This window comes from Oryctolagus cuniculus, chromosome 3 (genome assembly GCF_964237555.1).
Source record: "Oryctolagus cuniculus chromosome 3, mOryCun1.1, whole genome shotgun sequence".
Classification (NCBI taxonomy): domain Eukaryota; kingdom Metazoa; phylum Chordata; class Mammalia; order Lagomorpha; family Leporidae; genus Oryctolagus; species Oryctolagus cuniculus.
In genome coordinates, this window is record NC_091434.1 from 158,004,018 (window position 1) to 158,016,308 (window position 12,291).

General features: G+C 37.7%; 1 protein-coding gene across 4 annotated transcripts in view; it reads left to right on the forward strand.

Moving 5' to 3' along the window:
* Positions 1–12,291, forward strand: part of PTPRZ1 (protein tyrosine phosphatase receptor type Z1) — a 199,500-nt gene that overhangs the window by 97,710 nt on the left and 89,499 nt on the right. For all 4 annotated transcript variants that reach the window (XM_051848907.2, XM_051848908.2, XM_051848909.2 and 1 more), the window contains exons 3-6: positions 384–563; positions 4,378–4,529; positions 8,295–8,390; positions 9,009–9,075. In XM_051848907.2, the coding sequence (XP_051704867.2) occupies positions 384–563; positions 4,378–4,529; positions 8,295–8,390; positions 9,009–9,075 (495 nt within the window). The remainder of the gene's footprint in view (positions 1–383; positions 564–4,377; positions 4,530–8,294; positions 8,391–9,008; positions 9,076–12,291) is intronic.

Here is a 12,291-nt window from a genome sequence, read left to right on the forward strand (position 1 = left end):
TTAGAATTGTATCTTCAAACCATATTGAATCTGTTAAAAAACTAATTAAAAATAAATAAAAATAAAACTGGAACTCCAGGCTAGGACTCTGTTCTAGGACCTTCTATAACTATTAATGGACTTTCTCTTGATTTGGAAGAATGTGATGACTTGTTGAACCCTAAACTTGTCATGAATATTTTATAGTTCTCCATTGATAGCATCTCATGTTAAAATTCAGAATCTAAATTTGTGCATAATTGTTTAGTGAGTTAATTTAGATATTCCAATTTACCTTATATTGTATTTATTTTTATGCAATATATTAACTATTTTATAATATAAAACTTAGCTCTTGTACAAGAATTTAAGAACCTAACTGCCTTACTCTTTCCTTTCCCCAGGAGCACTGAATCAAAAAAATTGGGGAAAGAAATATCCAATATGCAACAGCCCAAAACAATCTCCTATCAATATTGATGAAGATCTTACACAAGTAAATGTGAATCTTAAGAAACTTAAATTTCAAGGTTGGGATAAAACATCTTTGGAAAACACATTCATTCACAACACTGGAAAAACAGGTAAAGAGTTTGCCTCCTATATGCCTTTGATGTATGGGAGGTGCCTAGAGTATATTTAGATTAGTTTCATCTCATTTTCCTTTGATTAATATACTAAGGGCAATGTAGAAGCTATAGGTAGAGGATACCAAATGGAGTAAAGAAAACTGCAAATTTAGATAATGTTTTGAAATTTTGTACCAAACTAGTATGACCAGTGTCATCATGTCATGTTTTTCAGCGTTATGACAATAATGATGCCACTACTAGAAGATGTTGCAAAGAGTATAATTTGTGGCTAATGTAATTCAGTGACTTCTGTATCACTAGTCATTCACTTGGTCAATCAGGATTTCCTTTCCTTGGGAACTACAACTTGATCTTTCCTGCTCAGCCTATGCTATATTCAACATTTGGGGCCAGTGCCGCAGCTCACTAGGCTAATCCTCTGCCTGCGGCGCCGGCACACCAAGTTCTAGTCCTAGTCGGAGTGCCGGATTCTGTCCCAGTTGCCCCTTTTCCAGGCCAGCTCTCTGCTATGGCCCGGGAGTGCAGTGGAGGATGGCCCAAGTCCTTGGGCCCTGCATCCGCATGGGAGACCAGAAGTTCCTGGCTCCAGGCTCCTGGCTTCGGATCAGTGCAGTACGCCGGCCGCAGTGGCCATTGGAGGGTGAACCAACGGTAAAGGAAGACCTTTCTCTCTATCTCTCTCTCTCACTGTCCACTCTGCCTGCCAAAAAAAGAAAAAAAAAATTGGATATGGATAAAATAATCAACCATAATTGAATTTTTCTTTCTTAAGTTAGATGTATATATTTTATTTATTTTTTTAACTTTTATTTAGTAAATATAAATTTCCAAAGTATAGTTTATGGATTGCAATAGCTTTCCCCCGCATTACTTCCCCCCCATCCGCAACCCTCCCATCTCCCGCTCCCTCTCCCATTCCATTCACATCAAGATTCATTTTCAATTCTCTTTATATATAGAAGAACCATAATTGAAATTTAAGAAAGTCAATCACTAATACTTCTCTATAGAAGGTTCAAAAAAGTACTCTTAAGTGATTTTCTAAGACATTTCAAAAATAACATGGAAAATATAGTACAGTGATTTCCAGTAAACTATACATGTACAGAATGATTTTCAAAAAGTTACATATTTCTTTTTATATTACGTTTTAAACAAAACTGTATATCAAGAAATTATGTAAAAGCAGAGGCCAAACATTAGAAAATTATTTAAGACTCTATTAGTAGCCCAGTTGGGGTTTTATTATTACTACATTTCTTCTCTACTTTCCATATGTAGATAATAATAATTATTTAAATGTAATATTTAATTTCAAATCTCATGACAACAGGGATTTTTCTTTACTAGTGCCTGAAATGTAATAAAGACATAATTATTGTTGAATGCATAATTTAAAAAAGTTATTACATGTGATATTATTAAATAAAAAAGCACATTTTCCCAAATCTTTTAAAAATGTATTAACCAAATTGTATTTATTTGAAGTCTACAGTGTGACATTCAATTCATGCATAGAATGAGTATGAAAACATAGTAATCAACACTTCCCCTTCTTTGCTATTATTTTATGAGAAGGCTTAGAGCTTCTCTTCTCAGTTGTTCGTGCAAATCTGCAAGGCTTTTGTGAACTGTGGTTTCCTAACTATGCTCTGTAGCACTAGGAACTTCTACCTTCAATAGGACTTTGATTTGGTACTTGGCAATTAAGCTCCTTCCATTCACTCCCAGCCTCTCGTTTCTTCTGTGTTCAGATTGAAGTATTTTTTAATCTCCTATTCATAAGGGAGCATTGTAGCATTTGCTGTTCTGTATCTAGTTTATTTCACTTAACATAAAGTCCCCCAGTTCCATCCATTTTGCTGAAGATGAAAAGATTTCATTCTTTTCTATGGCTGAATAGTAGTCTATGGTGTATATGTACCATAATTTCTTTATCAGAGTACATTTGATGATAGACCTCTTGGTTGATTGTCTCTTTTTTTTTAAAGATTTATTTATTTATTTATTTGAAAATCAGTTACACAGATAGAGAGGCAGAGAAAGAGGTCTTCCATCCTATGGTTCACTTCCCAATTGGCCGCAACTGCTGGAGCTGCGCTGATCTGAAGCCAGGAGCTTCTTCTGGGTCTCCCACACAGGTGCAGGGGTCCAAGGAACTGGGCCATCTTGTACTGCTTTCCCAGGGCATAGCAGAGAGCTGGCCTGGAAGAGGAGCAGCTGGGACTAGAACCAGTGCCCAAATGGGATGCCGGCACTTCAGGCCAGGGCATTAACCCACTTGCACCACAGTGCCAGCCCCGATTGTCGATCTTAGCTGTTGTGAGCAGTGCTGCTATAAACAGTAGAGTAGGTATCCTTTTTCTTTTTCTTTCTTTCTTTTTTTTTTTTTTTTTTTTTTTTGACAGGCAGAGTGGACAGTGAGAGAGAGAGACAGAGAGAAAGGTCTTCCTTTTGCCGTTGGTTCACCCTCCAATGGCCTCCGCAGCTGGCGTGCTGCGGCCGGCGCACCGCGCTGATCCGAAGGCAGGAGCCAGGTGCTTCTCCTGGTCTCCCATGGGGTGCAGGGCCCAAGCACTTGGGCCATCCTCCACTGTACTCCCTGGCCACAGCAGAGAGCTGGCCTGGAAGAGGGGCAACCGGGAAAGAATCTGGTGCCCCGACCGGGACTAGAACCAGGTGTGCCGGCGCCGCTAGGCGGAGGATTAGCCTAGTGAGCCGCGGCGCCAGCCGAGTAGGTATCCTTTTTTTATCTTTTTCCTTGTTTTTTGAATCTATACCCAGTGACGGAACTGCTGTATCATATGGCAGTTCTATCATTTGCATTTTTAGGTTTGAAGAGTTACGAAGTAGGATCTGAGGATCAAGTGATCATACATATAATTAATTAGCATGGTACATTGTAAGTGGTAAACAAATGTTGACTGTCATTATTATCATTATTATGCTGTGATTGTCAAGATCATTGTTATTATAATTAATGGAAGTTTATATCCTTAGCTGGATGGTTGTTACCTTGGATTCAGTCTCTAATGCCAACAGTGTTTTCTGTCTAGTAGAACAAAGACTAGTTGAATCTAATTGAGAGACATCAACATTTTGCACTAGGCTCCCAAGAGAATCATTATTCTCCAGATGACTCATAAAATATAGTCAGATAGCATCCAATATGAGACTCACTAAGGGCATTGAAGATTCTGATGGTTGCCACTGAGGGCTCAAATATAAGATGACTAAGACCCGTTCAGTGAGAATGGGTTACATATCTTCCTTGTCACAGCCAAAGCACAGGTTCTGGAACTTGATGAAGCCTGAGCTGATACTTGAAGGGATAAGGAGACAGAAGAACAGCAGCAAGATAAGGAGTAGAAATGGGCTGACAGGGAGGTGGAGCACTCCCAGGGGAAGCCTTTTCTTCTTTGGGTTCTTCTGTTCCTCATCCCCTATATCCCCCAAGATGACCATCAAACAACTTAAAGAACTTTGGAGGAATGGCAATCCCAGGACACCAAACCAGCAGGGCAAGTGGACTGGTTCTCTCCTGCAATTAGAGTCATTAGTCATTAGGATCCTCGGCTTAGTTTATGTTTGTGGCAATAAGATACAATAGGTATGTTGTGCAGAACTACAATGTTGAACTTCCAAAATGGTGAGTTAAATAATAGTATTTAAATCTTTTCAAATAAATAATTTTCTTAATGTACCTTAAATAAAAGAAAATTTAGTTGAAATTTATAAACTTGATTGCAACCTATGTGAAGTTTTTTTTTTTCTTTTTGTTGTTGTTGTTTGGTTTGTTTTTTAGTGGAAATTAATCTCACGAATGACTACCGCCTCAGCGGAGGAGTTTCAGACATAGTGTTCAAAGCAAGCAAGATAACTTTTCACTGGGGAAAATGCAATGTGTCATCTGATGGATCAGAACACAGTTTAGAAGGACAAAAATTTCCACTAGAGGTAAGCCAGTGGTTCCACTAGTTTTAATTTCATTTCCTACGTCATTAAGATTTCATTTGCACACAATATGATTTGTTTTTAATTCAAATTTATGCCTTATGCAGTTATATATTTTGATTACTTGATTACTATCTGCCTTTTTCATTAGATTAAGCTTAACCAGTTTAAGACCCATCTCTGATTTTTCAATCCTAAGTAACCCCAGAATGCCACATACTAGGTGATCAATAAACATTGATTTCCCTTTCTGGGAAACAGTTTACTTGTTTTTATCAAGAACTTTAAATGTTTTATTCTCAATACCACCATATCAATTTATAGCAACTTAGTCTGAAATATAATCATAAATATGTTAAAAAATGTATGTGCAAATGTTTATTTACAATAATAAAATTTTATTTTTAATATTTTTACTTTTTAAAACAGTTTTAAATCTATTCATACCTAATTTACCTTTTTTCATTTAACATATTGTGTATAAAAAATGGAGACAAAAATAGCTTTCTGAGATATGGAAAAATTATTACCCATGTTTACTGTTTCATTCTAGAAACTTCTCTGTTTCACAGGCTGAACATTCAGCAGCTGTGTGTTTTTTCTAAAGGCAATGATTAAATACATTCTGATGGATACATTATTATAAGTCTTGTAAAAGTTGTGTCTTTGAATGATATATTTATATTCAAAAGGTTCATTTTGGGGCCAGCATTGTGGTACAGTGGGTAAAGCTGCAGCCTGCAATGCCAGCATCCCATATGGGTGCCAGTTTATGTCCCAGCTGCTCCACTTCTGGTCCAACTCCCTGCTAATGGTCTGGGAAACGCAGCAGAGGATGGTTGATGTGCTTGGGCCCCTGCACCCACGTGAGAGACCTGGAAGAATCTCCTAGCTCCTGGCTTTGGCCTGGCCCAGCCCTTGTAGTCACTTGGGGAGCAAACCAGCGGGTGAACGATCTCTCTCTCTCTGTCTCTGCCAGTCTCTAACTTTGACTTTCAAATAAACAAATGAATCTTTAAAAAAAAAAAAAAGAAGGATTCTTTGTGAGATACTAATGCTTTTAGAAAGAATGTGAAATAGCATAACCAATTTTGTAAAACATGAAACCTAATTAAATAATGACTTACATTCTAATTTGAGTAAAACAAACTTGATCCTAGTCTTGCTCCCATTGGTTGTCATTTAGATGTCATGACATTGTACAAATTTTTTTATTTAACTTACCTGAGTTTCTATTCCTCTTCTATGAAATTAACATAATAGAAGTAGTACCTGCCTTATAAAACTTTTAGGGGAATTACAACAAAGAACGAATTTTTACTACAATAAAATTAGGAAAACAATAACAGTTATTTTCTCTGGGCAGTTACATTACTGGTGCCACTGTTTTCTCCTTTAAACCCTCTACATTGGAAATGGATGTCGTGGTGTAGTGAGCTAAGCTGCTGTTTGAGATGCCCACTCCACATATCAGAGTGCTGGTTTCAGTCTTGGCTCTTCTGATTCAAACAGTTTCCTGCTTCTGTCTCCTGGCAGGCAGCAGATGATAGCTCAAGTGCTTGGTCCGTGTCATCCACAGAGACCCAGTTGGAGTTCTGGGCTTTTAGCTTGAGCCTGGCTCAGCTATGGCTTGCAGACATTTGGGGAGTGAACCGGAGCATGGAAGATCTCCCCGCCCCCCTCCCTCCCTCTGTGTCTTTCTGTTGCTCTGCCTCTAAAGTAGATAGAAATCAATATTCAAAAATAAATCTCCATATTTTTAAATTACCTAAAATAAAGCTGTGCTACTTTTATAGTTCAAAGTAGTTATTGATAATAAAAAAGAAAACTGTGGACAGTTATCTCTCAAAGGACTGAAAAGCATTTTTTAAGTGTGGATTATCACATTCATATTTATGTCTTTATTTGAAGGGGGGTATAAAGTAAAGAAAAAGCACATTTATCAAGTTTAGTTTTTCAAAGCAGTAAAAGTCAACTCATTAAACACCACATCTCACTTCTGAGAGTTTGGCTGTCTCACAAAGATGGAAAATCAAGAAAAAAACTTATCAACAAGAAACTCTTGAGCAATCAAACACTCCAGAATGTGTGCACTAACTCTCTTATGTTTTATTCAAAAGTCTCCCAAATCATCTCTCAGTGGTTTTGTCTGTGTATTTGTTCAAATCAATTGTAATTCTAATTGCACAGAGACTTGTGCAAGGGAGAACCCACAGAGCATTCTTATCTTGCTTTTTTTCTGCTCTCCCACTTCCCACAACCAAGTGTTATCAATTCTGCTCCTAAAGGATGTTGTAGTTTTAAAAATATTCAGGCTACCATTGTCTTACATGGATTCTTTGATTTATTTGAAAGGCAGATAAACAAATAAACAGAAATATTACATCTACTAATTGAACCACCAAGTGTGAGCTGGACCAAGTAGAGCCAGGATCCATGAATTCCTCCTGGGTCTTCCACATGGGTGGCAGGAACCCAACTACTTAAGCCATCACCTACTGCCTCCCAGGGAGGGATTTAGCTTGAAATTGGAATGAAGTGTTGTGTCCAGGCATTCCAACATGGGATGTGGGTGTCCCAAGTGGTATCTTAACTGCTACACCTAACACCTGCCCCCTTACTTGGATTTTTAATTACTAATTTTCCTTTCTCCAATCTTAATCCTGTTCAGTCTCTTCCCATTCTCCCTAGTCCTGCCTCCTCCGTACCCCTGCTATCTGCGGTACATCAGTTGGCTTTCTATTTCGCTTACAGTCAAACTGCAAGGACAACCTCACAGTCCTTCCTGGAGTGGTCCCTGCCTACCCTACAGCCACATCGCTCTTCTCTTCCCTCAGCTAAAATCACAACAAATGACTTCCAGTTCCCCACATTTTTCCTTCGTGCTATTGCCTTTCCCAGCCTACTGTCTCTGCCTTCATCACAAGGCCATCTCTTCTCCCTTTTCACCCGACTAAAACTTTCTCCTCCCTAAGGGCTCAGCTTAGAAGTCTTTTCTGAAAAGGCACCCATGGCAGGAGCCACTGCCGTCCTTTTCAGACCTGTTTCTGCCATCAGAGCCCCGATCAATCTCTCTGTAATTTTCTTAGAGGCTCTGTGCTCTTACCTCAGTTATTCACTGTTCTATCCACCAAGTTACTGGGACTCCAAGCCCAAAAGCTGAAAATTACCCAACTGTAGAGGGCAGTAGAGGTTGTGACAGAGAGAAGTGTGGATTGAAGTGGACATGAACAAGGTTTAGTCTCATGGCAGAAGAGGAGAATTAAAACACAACATTTCAAACTTTGGGTATTTTTAGGTAAAGATAGAGAGTCCTTGAGAATTTTAATTTTAACTGAGCACAGTTAATACTCAAAACTGGTAACTCTGGAACCATCAATAAAGGCATGTACAATTAAGAAAAAATGAAACCCATGCTAGAAAGAATTCCAGCAAAAAAGTTAAAATAATCTTTGATACTTTCTTACATTTGGTAATTGCTCTAGTGAATTATTACTGCAGTGTTCATTGGTAATCTCAAGTGTAATTTCTGTCCTAGATCCCTAGTTTTGTTATTACTATCCTCGCTGAAGAATTACAAATGATAGTAAATGTAGTTGTGTGTGCCTATAATGTATAAAATATTTTAAAATGTACAGAATTTAGAATTATACAGTTGATAGGATTTTCCAAATAGAATTTACTTAATTGGCCAGTTGTCCTATTAGGTATCTGTTAAATTTTATAAAGCCTTTGTATATATTGAAACTGTCATTGTTACATTTATAGATGCAAATCTACTGCTTTGATGTGGACCGATTTTCAAGTTTTGAGGAAGCAGTTAAAGGAAAAGGGAAGATAAGAGCTTTGTCCATTTTATTTGAGGTAATTGTTATGTATAGATTTGATGCTATCTTAATTCCTATTTTAATCACATTAAATATTGTTGTGAAATGTCAAGACATAAAAGTACTTCAAAAAATTCATGGAAAGGTGGAATTAGTAGATAAGTTTGATGGGGGGGGGCAAAAATTTTGGAAATCCATGCATCGTGTTTTGATAAAACGCCTCTTTCATGAACTTTTTGAAAACTTCTTATACTTTCTAACAAATAGAAAATCTTACAATGGGAATGATAATTGGAGGTCATTTTCAAAAAAGAAAGATGACCCCTCAGCTGGTGTGTGCAGAGAGGAACTGGGTAGTTTTCTTCCAACTGGAGCAAATTTTTCTACAATATTTTGCCTATTTCTTTGTACAAGGCATCATAAGTATATAGCCGTAACTGAATCACAGCATTTTAACATTTACTTTCTTGGTAGAAAACATTCAGAGTCATCTGCTTTTTGTCTGTTTTATTTGTTTTTATCTTGCTGTGAAAAAAAAGGTGTGTGTTAGGAACACATTATTTTTGAATACTTAAAATGGAATTCATTAGTATTCATATGTTTATTGAAGAATCAATATCTTATCCTATTTTTGTAATATTATTCTTCTTAACAGGTTGGAATAGAAGAAAATTTGGATTACAAAGCAATTATTGATGGAGTCGAGAATGTTAGTCGTTTTGGTAAGCTACTTAAAGAAATATTTTTATTCAAGATTCTTCTTTGGATACTTACAAATTAGTACAATGTGATGAAAACCACTTTCTCTAAAATGTGAAAAATAATACATTTTTAAAGAGGAGCAATCTCTGATATTTTCACAGTTGATGATTTGTACATTTCTCACTGTTAGAGATATTTCTCAAAATTTTTTGACGCAACATATTAATATGACTAGTAAGTAAGTTAAAGTTTTCTATTTATTCTTGAAAATAATCGAATTACACCATGCATATAAGATATATTTACCTATTCTGTTTCTGTATTATACATATCAAAGACTGAAACCTCTAATCTGAAATAAGTTGATTTTATAGAAATCATGTTTTAAAGTATAAAAAGCATTATTACTCAAATGAAAATTCAGTCCCTAGTATTTTCCTTGATAAGTCTTTTGTTTCAGCACTATGACAAGGTAAGAATTTTTGACAAAATGAATGTGCTCACATAGAACAAGATACAGTATGCTTTGATACTGCTCCATCTGCTGTCTCATGGATCTTACAATTTGTCACTGCAGATGCTTTTAACAACATTGACCACAGACTGCAAATTTGTTATTACTGTTATTTTATTTTTACTATGCACCCACACACAAGGTATTAATATAGCCTTGAGTTAGAAATAAATGAAGATTGTTCCTCTGTGGGAAGCTGCAAAGTTTGAAATCAGAAACAAGATTCCTATAGATCCTTTGCTTGAGAGCAGAAACCTGGACTCCAGTTGATTCATCATTGTCAAATGCATGTGAATATCTGAATACAGCAAACTTTTTAGTAGTCAGCAGTATGTGAACCCGTGCAGGGCAGCTTTCATTTTTTTTTTTTTTTTTTTTGAAAGGTACAGTCAATGCAAGATGAAGCTGGTATTTCATTTCCCCCCATTCACCTGGCTTGCAAAATCAGTGCTGAATGCTGTAAACCACACTTGATTTCCCCCTTGTTGAGTCAGAGAATGGATTCTGTCCAGACTGACAGATCTGTCTATTCACAGGCCTTGCATTGGCCTGTGGGACAATGGAAGTGATGGTAACACTGGGTTGTTAACCCTGACTTAAAACACTCAGAGAGGCCGGCGCCGCGGCTCACTAGGCTAATCCTCCGCCTAGCGGCGCCGGCACACCGGGTTCTAGTCCCGGTTGGGGCGCCGGATTCTGTCCCGGTTGCCCCTCTTCCAGGCCAGCTCTCTGCTGTGGCCAGGGAGTGCAGTGGAGGATGGCCCAGGTGCTTGGGCCCTGCACCCCATGGGAGACCAGGAGAAGCACCTGGCTCCTGGCTCCTGCCATCGGATCAGCGCGGTGCGCTGGCCGCAGCGCGCCGGCCGCGGCGACCATTGGAGGGTGAACCAACGGCAAAGGAAGACCTTTCTCTCTGTCTCTCTCTCTCACTGTCCACTCTGCCTGTCAAAAAAAAAAAAAAAAAAACACTCAGAGACCTTTGCTGCTTTCTCTAAATTCTCCTCAGTTGTTTCTGCTGGTCTCTGGGAGGGGACTCATGAGCTTAAGGACAGATTTGCTCATGCTTTTGACTAAAGCCTCTGTGTTAATGCCTTTTGACTGCAAGCCATTGTGAGAGGCGCTGCTGCCACATAAGGCCCTCCTGAGAATGTGGATTCCCGAGTAGCAATATTCTGCCTATATTCTTGGTCTTAATTTGGAAGCAGAACTAATTGGGTCTTGGACTGAGGAAGATACTAGTCTGCTCTCTGACTTCTCTCCAGGAAGTTCCCTGAGCACCAGCTCCCTATCTCCTCTTCACTAAAGCCCAAGTCTGACTATCCTATCAACTCACCCCACTGCATAGTTAGTATTTTAATAAACACAGCACGAATACTTAAGGCCATCCACTTGGTTGGTGGTAGAACCAGAATTTATATCGCAGTCCATCCACAGCATCTTTGCACCACACCGCAGACACTTGTGTTAGTCCTGGGCTTTAAAACACTTCTTTGGATACTTGTCAATTTGGTGTGAGTGGTTGTAAGATAAGATCTGCCCAAACTAATGAATTAAGTTCCCTGAGAGCTCAAAGTTTCTATTTTCAGAATTCTTGAATGACAGCTATTCTCATTTCAGAGTCTGAAGATCTTGTAGTGCCTGTAAACTGAAGGTTTCCTCTAACTGGCCAGCAGACTTTGCTGTGAGGAATCTCAGGACTGAAGGCAACTCTTTATATCACAATTTAAAACTTCCAAATCTTGTTCCATATTCATATAATATGAATTATCAAAAATAATGCATTTCATTCACCATTCAGATTATGAAGTCTATGTTGTTATAAAAGATAACTAGTACAACCATTATGAAAGACAGTATGGAAATTCCTCAGAAATTTGAAAATAAATCTACCATATTACCCAGCCATCTCACTTCTGGGAATTTACCCAAATGAAATTAAATCAGCATATGAAATAGTTATTTCTACCACCACGTTTATTGTCTCTCAATTCACAATAGCTAAGATAGGGAATCTACCCAGGTGTCCATCAACTGATGACTAGATAAAGAAAATGTAATATACATACAAACTATAGAATGCTACTCAGCCATAAAAGGGAATGAAATCCCATCTTTTGAACAAAATGGATGCAACTGGAAACCATTATGCTTAGTGAAATAAGCCAGCATTAAAAAAAAAACACAAATATTATATATTCCCTCTGATATGTGGCAGTTTATGTAGAATACAAAAATGTATATGAATGAAAGGCATTTTGTGATATAATTGTCATTTTTAGCCCTAGTTTATACCCCTGTGGAACTGTGGTCTTCCTACTTTTTTCTTGTTGAATATTATGGTTAGTGGTTAATTAAGGTTGTGAATATAGAATAGATTAAAATTATGTCTTTGCAAAGGCTGATGAAAGGAAGAGAGGGGAGGTGGTGGGGGTAAGTGTGGTTATCTTTTTGGAACTGTACCTATGAAATGTATGAAATCTGTTCTCTTTATATTAATAATAAATATATAAAAATAAAATATAAGCAGGTTGTTTGTTTCCAATATTCTTATTAAGAGACAAAAGTGGCTCCTGGCTTTCACCTTGGATCCGTCCCAGCTGTTGTGTGCATTTGGGGAATAAATCAATGAAAGAAATTACTTGCTGTCTTTCTTTCTCTCTCATAAGGAAATATACATTTTTTAAAAAGAAAATGGTAATGAAATTGAAAGGTGCTACTGTAG